This window comes from Camelus dromedarius, chromosome 5, assembly GCF_036321535.1.
Source record: "Camelus dromedarius isolate mCamDro1 chromosome 5, mCamDro1.pat, whole genome shotgun sequence".
In the NCBI taxonomy this organism is placed as follows: domain Eukaryota; kingdom Metazoa; phylum Chordata; class Mammalia; order Artiodactyla; family Camelidae; genus Camelus; species Camelus dromedarius.
The window spans coordinates 13,331,319-13,346,270 of NC_087440.1; the positions used below are offsets into that span (position 1 = coordinate 13,331,319).

The 14,952-nt window shown below is 41.9% G+C and overlaps 1 protein-coding gene across 1 annotated transcript in view; it reads left to right on the forward strand.

Annotated features, from left to right (window-relative positions):
• ONECUT1 (one cut homeobox 1) overlaps positions 1–8,497 on the forward strand; it is a 32,454-nt gene extending 23,957 nt beyond the window's left edge. Inside the window, exon 2 of the mRNA XM_031453023.2 lies at positions 7,444–8,497. Coding sequence (XP_031308883.1) covers positions 7,444–7,736 — 293 coding nt within the window. The 3' untranslated portion in view covers positions 7,737–8,497. The remainder of the gene's footprint in view (positions 1–7,443) is intronic.
• The last annotated feature ends 6,455 nt before the right edge of the window (positions 8,498–14,952 follow it).

Here is a 14,952-nt window from a genome sequence, read left to right on the forward strand (position 1 = left end):
CTGGCCACGGTCCAGGAGAGGTTTCCTCTGAGCGGCAGGTGGGGAGTGAGAGCAGAGGGCCCACCCTGCGCAGCTACTGCTTTTTAAAATCATTTTATGAAGGTATAATTTACACACCATACAATTTACCCGTTTAATGTGTATAAGTCAGTGGTTTTAGTATGCTCACAGAGCTGAGCAACCATCACCACCATCAATTTTAGAACCTTTTAATCTGCGCCCCGAAAAGGAAACCCTATACCCATTAGCAGAACCTCCCATTTCCCCCGACTACCTACTCAGCCATAGGCAACCACCAACTACTTCCTGCCCCTCTGAATTTGCCTATTCTGCCTCAGTTGCTTTTTTAGCCTTTTTCTCTCCCCCTAAAGCCCCAAGCTCCCCTGAGCAGGGTGTGCAGGGACATCCCTGTCAAGTCTGTCAAGGAACTGGGTAGAATTTCAGGGTGTGCTTTGGCCTTACCAGTGCACCCCGCCTGCACCTTCCTCCTCCACATCCAGGCCGGACCTCCCCCGAGTGACCTGGGACATTGCAGGCTCACTTGTTCCAGGGCTCTTGGCCCCACAGGTGACAGTTTTCAGCACTGGCTTTGGGCTTTAGTGGGAAGACACTGGGTCTCTGGCGAGCCCCTGCTAAAATGCCATGGCATCTTTAGGTGACAAGGCAGTTTCCTGGTGCCCTGGGAATCCCAGCCCTTCCCCTTCCTGCTCCCTGGCCCACCTCCCTGCAATCACGTTAGGACAGCAGACGCTCTGGCAGTTGTATGGAGGGGAAAGCACTTGGCCATAGTCTCAGGACCCTCAGGGTGAAAGCCACATGTGATCGGGGAAGCCGCAGGCACATGGTCTCCTGCCTCAGTCTGCTAGAGTCAGACCACCAGATCACTTTGATTTGAATCACCCAAGCCTGGTTCTTCCTTGGGTCCCCCCAGTCCTTTCAGTCTACCTTTTTGGGGTTCTCCATCCAGATTTGGAGGCCAAAACTATCTTCTCTTCAGGTTAAATTTCCAAATTTCCTTCAGCCTATTAAATGCGATACCTCACAGAGCTGTTGTAAAATTAAATAACATCTCTAAAGTGACAGGCTCATGGCTCACCACTCCTTTGGCTCCATCCCCATCTTATTGTAGCAGACAGAGTGGCTCCCTGGAAGGATGCCAGGCCCTGATTTTCACTTGTCTGTCTGTGCATCCACTACACCCCACCCCCTCAAACACACATACACACACTTCTCCATACTCCTCTTTAGTGTAACCAAGACAAGGCACAATTTTCTAAAGGACCTTTGCAAATTATGATTATAATTTATGAAGTTCGATTTTCTAGTCTTACCTGGTAATATTGTTTACTAAGCACATGGGTCTCATCCCCTTTGCTACCTCATCTGCAGGGGCTCTGCCCCCAAGGTCTTCTCTCCCCAATGCCTGCCAGGAGGTGGTGGCACAGGGATAGTCTGATAAAAGAGGGGGCACGGCCCGGAGGGTGGGTCCCAGCTACCGTGAACAGCTCCACCCTCACACTTCTCCAGGTGCCTGTTTATGACGTAGAAACCAGTAGTCCTGCCTGGATTGTACCGTCTGCTCTTCCCCCTGGAGTGATGTTGGAAGCACTTTACACACATCAAGCCATAGAGCTGTGCCTAGAAGGGACTATGAGCTATTTAGTCAGAGCTCTTCGTTATGCAGTTAAGGAACCTGGACCCAGCCTGCTTAGGGGATTCAACCCAGCCATTCAACTAATGACAGAACCAGAACCCCAAACTTCTGTCAGCTAGTGTGGTGCTTTATACAAGACCTTCCTCCCTCTTAGACTGGGAAAATAAAGTACACTCTCATTATACCTGCACCCTTGGCGTATTTTCTGTAAGGACACACTGAAACATACACTCCTGCCCCTAAGAAGAAAGTCTCTTCTAACCCACAGTTCTATCCTGTATGAAGCAGCCAACTCTGGGACAGATATACCCAGAACCTCAGGAAGCAAGTTAAACAAATGGCCCTACAATTTTAATGAAAAGGTAGGAGCTCGGTAAGGATATAAAGTGCCTATTATTTAATGGCTCCAAGTCCTAGGAGGGCAATGCTTGACTGTCACAGGGTTTGTGGTTGTTGCTGTTGTTACTGTTTTAATCTCTAAAGCTCCTAAAGTTGAAGAACTGTGAGGAATGTGAGTTTATGTTTGATCACCTTCATTCAAATGAACGTGGATCTGGACTGTTTGCAGGACTGGCTGGTATCCTTGCAGAACCACTACCTGCTCTTTTTGAGAAGCCATATGGATAGAGAAGATGCAATGGAAAGTCAACATAGTGCTGTATGTTCTAAAGGCAGAGTAAGGTTACCTCAGAAATCTTTTAACTGAGATAACATTAGGCTTTGGGAATCAGGAGAGACACTGTAAGGGTCTGTTCATTGACTCACAGGGCTTTTGAGCCTGCAAGGGCCTTAGAACACAGCCTGCTCATTTAAAGGATGCAGAAAAAGAGATCACGTGATGTGTTCAAGTTTATACCACAGACTAGAGACAAAGCAAAAATGAATGCCTGCTATGTAAATTCAATGTTTATACTTGCATCTTGACCAAAGAAGAAGGGATCAGAATATTAATTTGTAAACATCTAGAATATTTCTTAAGGGTTTATAGTTTAAACAATCTTATCTTATTTAGTGCTTATTGTAATACTGTAAAGAAAGAAAGCCATGGCCCTCTCTTTTGCAGCTGGGCAAACTAAGACTCCAGAATGTGAGGGACTTGCCCAAGACCACACATCTGTCTGTGGCCACAGAGCTGAGACTGGAGCTTGTGTCTTCTGAGCCCAGGTCCGAATAAGAAGTTGTATCATAAATCTATCAAGCTTTGTAAACGTCTTCCAGACCCACGTGTGTGTGTCCACGTATTCTCAGACAAATTCTTGGCAGACTTTTGCATAGCTTGATCAGCAGTTTAGATGCTGTAAAGCCCTTTTGGCCATTAAATCAGGAAAATGGATATAAGTTGATACACGAATGCTTGGCTGGCAGCTGATTTTAGTACATTATTGTATACCATGTTGTTATAAAGTGTGTTCTAAGACAGGGCTTCTTAAACTCTATATAATGAAGGAGTAGTTGTTTGTTTGTTTCTAATTTCCATCTGTCCTGGACCTATTAATAATTTTGATAATACAATTTAAAAAAAAGTATTACTAGAACAATAATCACAGAATGTTGTAGCAATGTCAAATTTTCTAATTGCTTATTCTCAATTTTCTGATGTTGTTGTAATAGTTCATGGACCAGCATGAATCTGGCAACCACATTTTGAGGGATACTGTTTCAAGCAACACCATTCCTGAGAGAAATTCCCTGAATAGTTACCTAATCAAATAAATTCAGGAGACCCTGTAAGCTAGAAAGTATCGGTGCGCATTAGCATGTTAAAGGCTCTGAGAAGTCCTGCATTAAAGAAGTTTGTTTAATCATTAACTCAGCATTTCCCATATTGGCTGACCACAAAACTCATTGTTCAAGGAGCACCTTTCAACATCCTGCAGAATTCATATTTCTTGAAATACCCTTGGATCTGTCCTGTCGACTATGGGCAAAGAATAGGCCCCAGGCTTGCTTGAAATGACAGCTTCTGTCCTTTGCTCACGTCCTCATGCATTGCCTTTTTTTTTTTTTTTTAAATTCTCTGTAACCTTTTATTCTTGTGGTGCATAAAATCATGTTCTGCCTTTTACCATTTTCCATGCCTACTTCTGTCTTCCATAGTACTGACTATAGGTGACCTCACCCCCAGGGAAGATCAAAGTCACCTGAGACAGCCCACTACACTTGGCCACTGCATCCTGCAAACATATCTGCTTGTCCACCCTCACGGAGGTGACTCTTGATGGGTCTTCTTCCTCCTCTTCAGTAGTACCTTTCTCGTGCAATAGCAATCCTCTTCCCTTTTGTCTAGTTCTATAATAGCCACTTCTCTATTGTTAATGAAAACTGTACACCCACACAAAAAGTATGACTTTTGCATAAAACACATGCAATGTTTTTCCCTAAGCAGCAGCTCCTCTTGTCAGGCTCTGCTCCCTGTCTCTGTCTGTCTCTCTGTCTCTCTCCCTCCCTTGCACACTTGTATGGACTCTCATGACTTCCAGTTGGGGGTTTCCTACCCCATAACGGGTAATCTCTACCCTGAAATGAATCCCATGAAAATGCCAAAGCATTGCTCTTATTCATATTCTCTTAGCAGGTCTTGCAACTGTAATTCTAAACAGGCCTCTAGAAACATGATTTTATTTCTGCAAGTTGCTTCTCCTAGTCTCCCTGTTGAGGTCACTCAGTGACCCTCAACAAGCTTTAGTCCACTCTTCATTCTACAGGTATCTTTGCTTTCTTATTCAGTCATTCCTACTTCTGCACGAAGTTCTCTCCAGATATAACCACACACGTCGAGTCACAGACACCCCAACCAGTACCCAGATGGGTACTGAGGTCCCCTGGTAGCCAGGCACTATGCTAGCATGCCCTGGAGAGATAGAATGAGTCAGCCAGGTCCTCGCTGCAAGAGAACCCCACTTCCCAGATTCTGACACGGTGACGCCTGCAATGCTTAAGAGCTCAGGGCAGGAACTTCCAAACTGCATTTCCCCAACATTAGTATTGTATGAGACATTAATAGACAGTCTCTACCAAACAAGGTTATGGAATTAAATAAATTTGGGAAACATAATTATATGTGCTAACACATTATGCGTTTTGAAGAGAAGGCTATAAATTTTTCTAAATGTACTTGGGCTGCAAACCATCTTTTCAGGTAATTCTTATCTGAGACAATACCATGCCTCTGACACCATTTGGGAAATGCTGGCTCTGGGGTTGCTTCAGCCCACGCAGTCCTGCCAGTTGCTAAGGACCACACTGAAGTCATTCAGATATCCTTGTTAGGTAGGAAATGGACATCTCTTTGTGATTTCCCTTAGTCCTGCCTTGTGAATGGTAAATAAGCTGAGTCTGCACCCGATGCTCAGTTCTTTATTTTCCCTTAGGTATGTGTTCTGTGTAATTTACCATGTGGAGCCCTGGTGACTTCCCAGTCTACGTTCCTAGCCCAGACCTCTCCCCTGAGCTGCAGGCCCCATATATCCTGCCGTCTGCTGGACAGCTACCTACCAGGGATCTTTAACAAAATGTCCAATAAGCATTTCAAGTGCATTTTGTCCCACAGAGAAGTGATTACTGCTCTCATAAAACTCATTTCTCCATCTGCATTCCCTAATGGCCCCAATTACTGCCATCCAGTAAGAAACCTGGGAGATGCGCTGAACTCCATCCTCCCAGCCAGGTTGTCATTTTTCATTCCTCTTGATTCTACCTTCCAAGAAGCTCTTACATTTGCTCCCTATTTTCCATCTTCAACAGCCATTGTCTAGTTTGGGGTCCTCATTACACTGGTTTTCTAATTGGCTTCTGTCTTAGGTCAGGTTTTCTGAGAAACAGACTCTGAGTTTCTGAGACTTGCATGCAGAAAGGTTATTGAGGAGGGCTATGGAGATTAGCGCCCGTTGGGGAGAGTGGAGGAAGTAAGACCAGGCAGGTGGAGAAGCTGAACTTTGATGTAGGTACTCTGGAACTGGATAACCCTTCAGAGTTGTTCCAACTTGATGCAAGGGAGACTTAAGCCAATACATTCCCACTTTCTTCAACCTCCACCCTCTATACCCCCACCCCCTACTCCCCCCACACCCCGACTGGATGTAGGCAGCCCCGCACCCCACCCCAGGGTGGCATAACCTTTGGCCAAGGGCTATTCCCAGAAGGGGCCTCAGCTGAGAGCCACCGGTCTCTTCCAGCAGGTACAAGAATGAGTGCCTTAGTCCTGAGGGGGTGTGGGTGGCACACCACAGCGTGCTGGTGCCTAATTTTGCTGCTTTCCAGTTCATCCCCCGCAACACCACCAGAGGGGTTTTTCTAAATCCATATTTAATCACACAACACCCTTACTCAAGACCTTACTTACAAGACAATTCAGATCTGATCTCTACTTGTGAAGCCTTGTCCCCGACAGCTTTCCTCCCTGCATGCACTCTTGCCCACCACCAGTGTGCTACGACTCATCAGTCCTTCACAACGGCTGCTCCCCTGCCGCGAATGCGCTTTTCCCACTTCTCTCACTAGCAAACTCCATGCATCCTTTAGGGCCTGGCGTAAGCACCCCTCTTCTGAGATGCCTTCCTTAATATCCTTAAGCGGAGATCATTTCCTGTATACTCTTTTTATACTCTTAAAGTTATTTGCTTATGTAACCACTAACCTGCTTAAGAGAAAAGCTTGTGTTATATTCATTTTTGAATATAAGTGAATGAATCAATCAGCCTTGTGCATCAGTATTATATAAAGCTGGGTCTACATGGGCTTGTAGACTTGACTTCAGTCTAGTCAGCTTTTTTTTTTTTTTCAGGGACTTAATCTAGTTGCCAGTGAAGGCTGTAGGTCCCTGAGGGGAGGGGCTCTATTTAGGGACTCTCACCTAATTCAGTATATATAGCTCAGTGCTCTGAGGGAGCTGGACATTTAATAAATCTTTCCCATTATGTTGTTGCTTTCCATCCTGGTGGGGATAGGACATAGCCAGTGATCTATGGGATATCTTATAAAAGGTACCAGAAGACTTGACTGGCCTAAAAATCTCTCTTTTATGACTGAGGGCCACACTCATGTCCATTCTGAAATTCTTACTCTTATATTTCCTGATATATTGGACCTGTAGTCCCGTAGAGTGAGGTGAATGCACTCTGGGACCTGGGCAAGCTGATGCACCTATGGTAGAGAATTTCTATGTCTATTTATTTTATTTTACACCTTTACAAATGTCTCTATTTTGTGTATGCTTTATAATGCCCGTAATACAGTGGTACAGTAACACACGCATGTCCCTTATAAAGAAGTAAAGAGTGTAACACTCAAAACATTTTTTACTAGTAGCCCATGATTAAAAACCTGGGAGATCCCTAGATTGGATTCTGCAGACTGGAGGCTTTTTCAGCTTTTACCCATTAGCTTTTCAGCTGCTCTGATTGCTGAGCTAATTTGTGCTAATGGGCACCTAAGGCCTTAGGGGAACTCTGAAATTCAAGATGCGGAACAGCTAGGAATGAAAAATAGGGGCGGGCAGAAGAGCAGGGCTACCTGGGGAAAGCACAGAGGCTGCATCAAGCTGGTGGACCGTCTAGTAAGGAATTGAGAACCTGGAATACAAAAAGGCAGGAGGGCAGAACTCCACCTCCTCCTCATTCTCCATGCTTTTGTTACACTTCCCTTCCAGCCTACGACGGATGGCACTAAAATCAGAGGTCAGTAGACAGAAAGTGGCCAAGAGGAATGCCAAACAAATTTTACGGGCTGTGCCTTTCTGCTCTCAATTCTTCCAGGCAGTCTATTCTAATACCTTCTGTGTTTCTTTGCAGCATGCAAAAGGAAAGAGCAAGAACACGGGAAGGATAGAGGCAACACACCCAAAAAGCCCAGGTTGGTCTTCACAGATGTCCAGCGTCGAACTCTCCACGCAATATTCAAGGAAAATAAGCGTCCATCCAAAGAATTGCAAATCACCATTTCCCAGCAGCTGGGCTTGGAGCTGAGCACCGTCAGCAACTTCTTCATGAATGCGAGGAGGAGGAGTCTGGACAAGTGGCAGGATGAGGGCAGCTCCAATTCCGGCAACTCATCGTCTTCATCAAGCACTTGTACCAAAGCATGAAGAAATAACCACGAACTGAAACCTCGGTGGAAAAGCTTTAAATTAAAAAAAATAAAATTTTAAAGACCAGGACCTCAAGATAGCAGGTTTATACTTAGAAATATTTGAAGAAAACAAAGTGTTATTTATAGTCCAAAGAAACCAAAGACTTAGCTCACCTGCATTCTGACTTTGTTCGGAGACACACACTTCAGCCAGGTGACGACTTGGCAAGAAAAATTATGAGCGGGAAAGCACCACTGGATCGTACACCTTCAGCCCATGATCATCCTCGCTGTGCTTGGCTGTTTCGTGGTTTGGAGCATAGTAATTTTGAGCCATTGGGTGGACATCTTTAAGATCGGACTTTCTCAACCGTTCCACCGCGCCACGAAGGTGTATGGTGTCTCAGTACTGTGTGTGGGTGCGTGCGTGCAAACAAACACACACACACACACACCACCACCACCACCACCACCACCACCACCAGTGGTTAGGGACTTAGGCAGGGCTGGTCTTCAGGAAGGGTTGTGTTGTAGGAGTACAACCAACATGGTGCGGGGTTGTCTGAGTTCAGTGGATTAGCAGTGTGATTTTGCTCGTCTAGCCTAGTGTTTGAACCTGCCAGGCCCGCAACCTATGTGCAGATTCAAATCCAGCAGAGAAATTTGAATGACACCTAAACCAGTGCATTCTCTTTGTTTGTTAAGGAATATTCAGATATTTTTTAAGAAATGAAACAAGAGTCCATCCATTAAAAAAGGAAAATCACCTAGGTACCAAAGAACACACTTAATATTATAGTGCAGGTATTTTATTGCAATGATTTTAATAACCAAAGCTATTTTTACACAAGATACTATGTAAAGTTATACGTATGAACTGACCTAGCGGTAATACACATGCCACATAGAATCATGACTATTATTTATGACTCTTGGAGCATTTGAAATATAGGTTTTCAGAACTGGCAAGAAAGAATGTAGCTTCAGGGAAGCAATTAATATCGTCACAGAGAGGTCGATGCAGCAGACGTGTACATCCAGATGGCACACCCCCTTTCAGAATCTACAGATGTCACTTAAGTAAACATAGAGACATAATTTCATAATCTATTCATAGCTGAGAAAACCTGAGGGTTCTTCCGAGGTAGGACCCCCTTGTAAATTTAGAAAATGAAGTTTCACAGGGCAGGTAACTAAATTAGAAAATTTGTTCAAAGTAATGTTTTTTAGTAAAAGTCCACTGCATAAAGGACTCCATACTTAGGTTAATTTGACTTAAATCTGCTTTATGCCTTTGACACCAAATACCTGTTTAAAACACTTGACACACACACAGAATAAGCAGACCAACATTATTTTTAAAATAAACTATCCAGTATTTGTCATCATCCTGAAAATGTAATCAAACTGATTTTATTGCCAATCCCAGACATTTTGTGATTTGGACACCAATTAAAAAAAAATAGCAGGTGCAGTGGAGAAATGGTGGAACTGCATAGAAAAAGCAAAAGTTCCAGTGGAAGACAAGACCTTGGATTCCATGGGGATTAAGCTCTTTATTTCACTGAGCGTAGCCTCCGAAGCATACTACATTCTTTCTTGCTGCTGCAGTTAAGCTGGAAGTTTTATAACACAGAGTCCACTCTCTAACAGGGACAGATTAAAAATTAGACCTGAACTTTCAAATACAAAATTTTAAAATTCTATTTTTCCAAATCACTTAACCAGGGCTATAGAAATCAAGGCCAAAAAAAAAAAAAGATAATACAGTAGTGCTACTAGTACCCAAGTGAATCAGTGGATTCCCAGAAAAATTCTCTCTGAATTCAATTGAACTGTAACTCATGCCTTTTGTACTATTAGGTAAAGAATCAGGTACTCTTAGCTGATCACCACACCTAAGTAGAAATATAAAATTAAATGTTATCTCAACAACAAGTTGTTTATTGAGATTCATTAAAATGCTAACGATGAAATGAAACCATTTTGACACAAAACTTAACTCCTAATAGTCAAATCTCAGCATCTTGTCCAGGTCTAGAAGAGGCAGGCACTTGGAGAGAGGAGGCTAAGCCCCCAAGCCTTCTGTATCTCCTTCATGTCCACTGTGGAATGAGAAACAGAAACCAAGACATACTTCTCCTTTGATGAAATAGCGCAATTTGCCTTGACACATTTTGTCTTAGTATTTTCTTTAGTCTCACCCCAAATTCCAGCTTAAAATTTTCCCTTCTAAATATGGCACAATTATAGTTCAGCTATTAAAAGAGACCATTTAAATGGCTACCCTTTGAGATTTGCTGAAAATGTAATCTTGTTAATGACATAAATGAAAAGGAAAAAACTGATGAACTTTTTCTCTCTCTCCAGGAGTGGAGGGGGCCGGGGTACAGCTGTATAATGTATTTGTAATTTAGGAGGGAGGAAAGCCTTATTTATTTAAAACATAAGAATTTTAAATGCAGGGAAATTCAAGCTGTGTCTACACACAATCTTACCCAATTCAATACCCTAGGAAAAACAAAAGCTGAATTCAGACAACCATGTCTTTTGCTTTGTTTTTCCTATATAACCCCCTCAGATTAATCCAACTGTGATTTCCATTTTCAACCAGTTATTTTTGGTACTGTGTAGACACACTCTCAAAGGATGTTATTACATTTTTAATATTCCCACCATAATGGTTTTTTTGGACAAATAAACAGTGATCCTATTTGCTAACACCAAAGATAATTTTCATACCAGCATTGAATTTGCACCCATTATGCAATTTCAGGGCCTAGAGATGTATTTTCTCATAAACAGATGCACAAATCAGAGCCTGAAAAGCAATTTTTTTACTTGACTGTTTAAGCATACTCACAACCTTTGCTTTTTAGAAATCCTAATGGACAAACTCAGCTTCTCACAAGCAATACAGGTGTTGCATCGTGTATGACTGATTCTTTATTGCTTCTGACTTGGCACATAGAGAATGTTTCCACCCTTATTTAGTCCAGCATTAATTTATGGCTCAGGTTTCTTAACGTACCGCACTCAATGGAGCAGATCCCGTGCATTTATTCACCCATCATTTCTCAATCCTTTAGCAAAATTCACCTGAAAAGATCTCACTCTTTTCTTTGTATGCTTGTTTATTCCAAAACTGCACTTTACAAAGCATGTTTTGGGTTTTTTTCAGTAGAATGGAAGTTAGACTGCTTTTGGCCATAAATCATTCAGGTCCTCTCACAACCAACCAGAAGCTTCCCTGAAAGGGGGCCAAGACAAAGAGTGGGAGGTGTGACGTCTGGACACCCCCAAAAGCCCAGACATCAGCAAATGTTCAGGTAAAAGAATTCTGCATGTCAGGAACTAAGTATTCCAGTCCCGGGATGCAGCTGGAATAGATAAACCCACCTAAACCAAAGAAACTGTGTGGGGAAATTTAGATGTTCTAACTGAACATGTCACTCACTCTGCCCCCCCAAAAGCATAGTTAATTCTGCAGGAAAAAAAGTAAAAGCGCTTTTGGACTCATGTCACTCCCATTGCTACCCCAGGTGAATGACCAGTCTTTGCAAGTTAAATGCAAACTTTGCTATACCAAAGAGTCCTAGGACATTTTCACATGAGCTATAAAGGCATTTTCCCTAAGAAAGGTCCTCCCTTCTTTGTACATAAAGGATGAAAACTATGCATTTAGCAAACAAAGAGAAAGCACTTCTCCCTTTTCCTATCTAGTTGTTTAGGGTGCATTCAAACACCAGAGGCTGTTTTGAGACGCAATTGGCCTTCTGGATTATTCTTGTGGTGTGGTTAGCTTTACAGTACATTTGGTAACTATTTCCTAAATAGTAAGGACAACGAAGCAGAAGGTAAGAAATAGCTACTTCCACGTGTATAAAAAAAAAAAAAAAGTGTAAAGATCTACTATTTATAGTGTGAACCAAAGACGCTACCTCACTCGATTTCCATTGGTGATTTTAATCACATTGATGATACCAAAGAATACCAAAGATATTTTCATGCACGGCCTTGGTCTGCAGAGGGAACTCCGCCCCTTCCCCCCTCCCACCTCCTCTCCCCTCCTCACTCTTCACTCAGTGTGTAAACTTGTCTTCATTCTTAATAATAACGATACGATAATGATAACAACAACATTAGGAAAGACTACTCTTATTACTGCTAGTTCTACTTGTAAATCTCTAGGCAAACATGTTGCAAACTTTGTAAACTCCTAGGACGAGTGCCTTGCTTGAACCAAAGTGTTAAACCGCTGTTGACCTCTCTCACCTTATACTCTTTGAATACCTCAGCCTCTTAGAAAGGCCACTAATGAAAAAAAAAAAAAAGGAATAATTATTCACCGTGGTGCTTTTTCCGTGCAACCATGCAATGAAACTTTCTTTGATACCAAAGGATGACTTTCGTTTCCCAATTTCTTGCTGATAAACCAAAGCTCCTCCTCCTCCTTCCCTCCCGAAGTTCCCCCCCACTTCACCGAGACCCTCCACCAGGCAGGCCGTGCGTCACTTTTACCAATTCCTCCAAATACCTCATAGTAATAAAGTTTTAGGATTATGTTGTATAGAGAGTCTATGTGATAAGGCAGAACTTACTAGTTTGATAATTGTTAAGGTTACTTTTAAAAAAAAAACTTTATAATTCTTATTTATTTTGTAGTTTGTATGTTTGGGATGTCCCCCACCCCCACCCCCACCCCCTACTTCGGTTTGGGGTTTATTTTCTTGGCAGAACTGCTCTGTTGCTCAAGGAAGACTTAATTTCTGGAAATGTTCTCCAGGTGGGTTAAGGGTTGTGTAAAAAAAAATGCAAGAATGGAATAAGAAATGATTTTTGTTCTGATGGTTACTTATGAAGTTTCTGTGTTTCGTAGTAAATTTGTTTCCACAGGGTAAAAAAGTATATATAATCTCTTTTTTGTGAAACTGGTTCCTATTTTTCTCTGTAATGTGCTGTGATTTTTTTTTAATTTAAATTACATTTTATATGAGCTTATTTAATCACTGCGTTAATTTATGACTGTGTAGTTTTTAAAGTGTATATAGTAGAACGGAAATGGCCAAAGCTTTATGTTACAATCTTTTTTGTTCTCGATGCTAAGACAAGCTGAAGGCAAGAGCTTCTCTTAACTGCAGGGTGTATCTTTAGCTTTTCTTAGCAGGCACTTCAATGTGTGTTGTGAACACTGCCAGGTTCCCCCCTCAAAAAATCTGTACATGCCAAAATGGGTGTTTCAAGATAGTCCTTTTTGTCAGAGAGAAGGCATTATTCGTGTTCTTCCTTTAATTTATTATGTGTTTTTTCTTTTTTTAAAGAAAAGATTACTTTGCAGGTTAGACCTGAAATTCCGAAGAATTTAAGATTTGTTTAATGTGTCAAAGCACCGGCATTTGTGAGATAATTTGCTCCTTTTTTTTTTTTTTAAATCATTCGCCTGGGTATGAGAAGTAAAAAGCGTAAAAACTCAAAGAGACAAGCTAACTTGAATTTGGAAATCCTCTTAAGTTTCACCAAGTTTCTGAACTGCTTCAAGGCAGGGGATGGGGCACGGAGACATAGCTCCTTTTGCAGAGCTAAGGAAAGAGTCTCACAGTCTCATGACTTTACAGAGAAAGTCAAGGTGGAGAGGCAGCTGAGGGGCAGCTGACCTGGCCCCTGCCCTTCTAGCCCACCCGTGGAAGAAGCAAAACCCGACTGCTGAGCCCCAATTAGCAATCAAGTTTAAGAAAAATATTTCAAATCTACATATTCCTCCCTTTTTCTCCCTGGAATCTACCACCCACAATTACCCCCTCCTTTCCCCAAACCCCTGACCCTGACCCAGGCTGCAAGAATTCTCAAATGTCAGAGTCCCAGGGATGAATAAACTCCAGACCTATTTGGGTTTGTCTCTTCTCACTCTATCTTCCCACTAGTTTTCTTGTCCATGCTAAAGATGGTCCCTGCCCCAGGCCCCCTACGTGGAGTCTGTTCAGATACTCAGCCCTGCTGCAGATCAGCACACATGCTGGATTCTCAGCTGACTAGCGGCATCTTCAGAAGATCCGGTGCCCACTCTTTTGTTTTATTTTGCAAAAATAACTTGCTTCAATTCCATGGCATAAATCCATAGATGTAAATACTTTTTCTTCCAATACAAGAATCTTACCTTACTTTATTTTGCAGGGGTGTTTGGGGTGGGGAAAGAAAGGGAGGGCTTAGACTTTGGGTCAAATGTTACATTTTCTTAGAAACATTTTTATACTTGTTATGTATTTTAATAGGGCAATAAATCTGCTCTGAGTTGCAGGATCATTCAGTGCTCTGTTGGTAAGCATTGACTAATTATTTGTTTTTAATACAAATGCTGTGCAGTGAGTTATAGAAAGCCCAGGAAAATGGTTGAGGCAGTAGAATTTTACCATCAGCAATGAAAGGCTGAACAGAGTTGTATTCACAAGGTCGTATTTTCTGTCTCTGTGTTAGTCTCAATTTTTCTTTTTGTGGTATGTTCTGCATTTATTACATAATCATTGTGGGCTAATTTTAGATTTGCCATCTGAACCAAGTGACAAGTATTTTTTAACAAAATAAACTTTAAAACATTGTCTTCCACTTGCTTCGGTAGTTGTGTTCATATCTCCCTGTATTTCTTGTCCCTTCTGAAGTCAGCCCACCTGTCCCTCACTTAGACCTGTCCCTCCCCCTCTTCTATTTTCAGTCCACCTTTGACCTTAGCTATTGTTTGAGTGTGACTCAGTTTCCCTGTTCAAGTTAGCTTGATGGTTTATTATGTAAGGAGGGTGCCTAAGACAATCATCAGGTAAAAAAAAAAAAATTAAATTAAAAAAAGATCAGTAGAGTAGAAAATCTTCCAAGAGCAGAGGAAGTTCTTCCTTAGCAATGAAAAAAAAAAAAAAAGGTAAATACATAATTAATTAATTTTAAAACCTAACCATGAGGGGCTTAGAAGATTTTTGATAAAAGACAGATGTTGCTGTCATTTTCTTTGTCAATTAGAAAGCAGTGATAGTTTCTATGTTGCATCTACATTTCAGACTAAATGATTATTGTACCCAGTTATGGTTGTTTGCTAATATTTTGTCTCTCTCTCTTTCTCTCTGTCCAATGCTTCTTCTGTATTTTTGTGTGTAGCAACAAAAAGTGTAATGCATTAGGCATTATTCTGGTTTGTTTATGAGTATCTCCTGTACTGCATTAAGGTTTCTTTCATTTTTTTTTAAGCT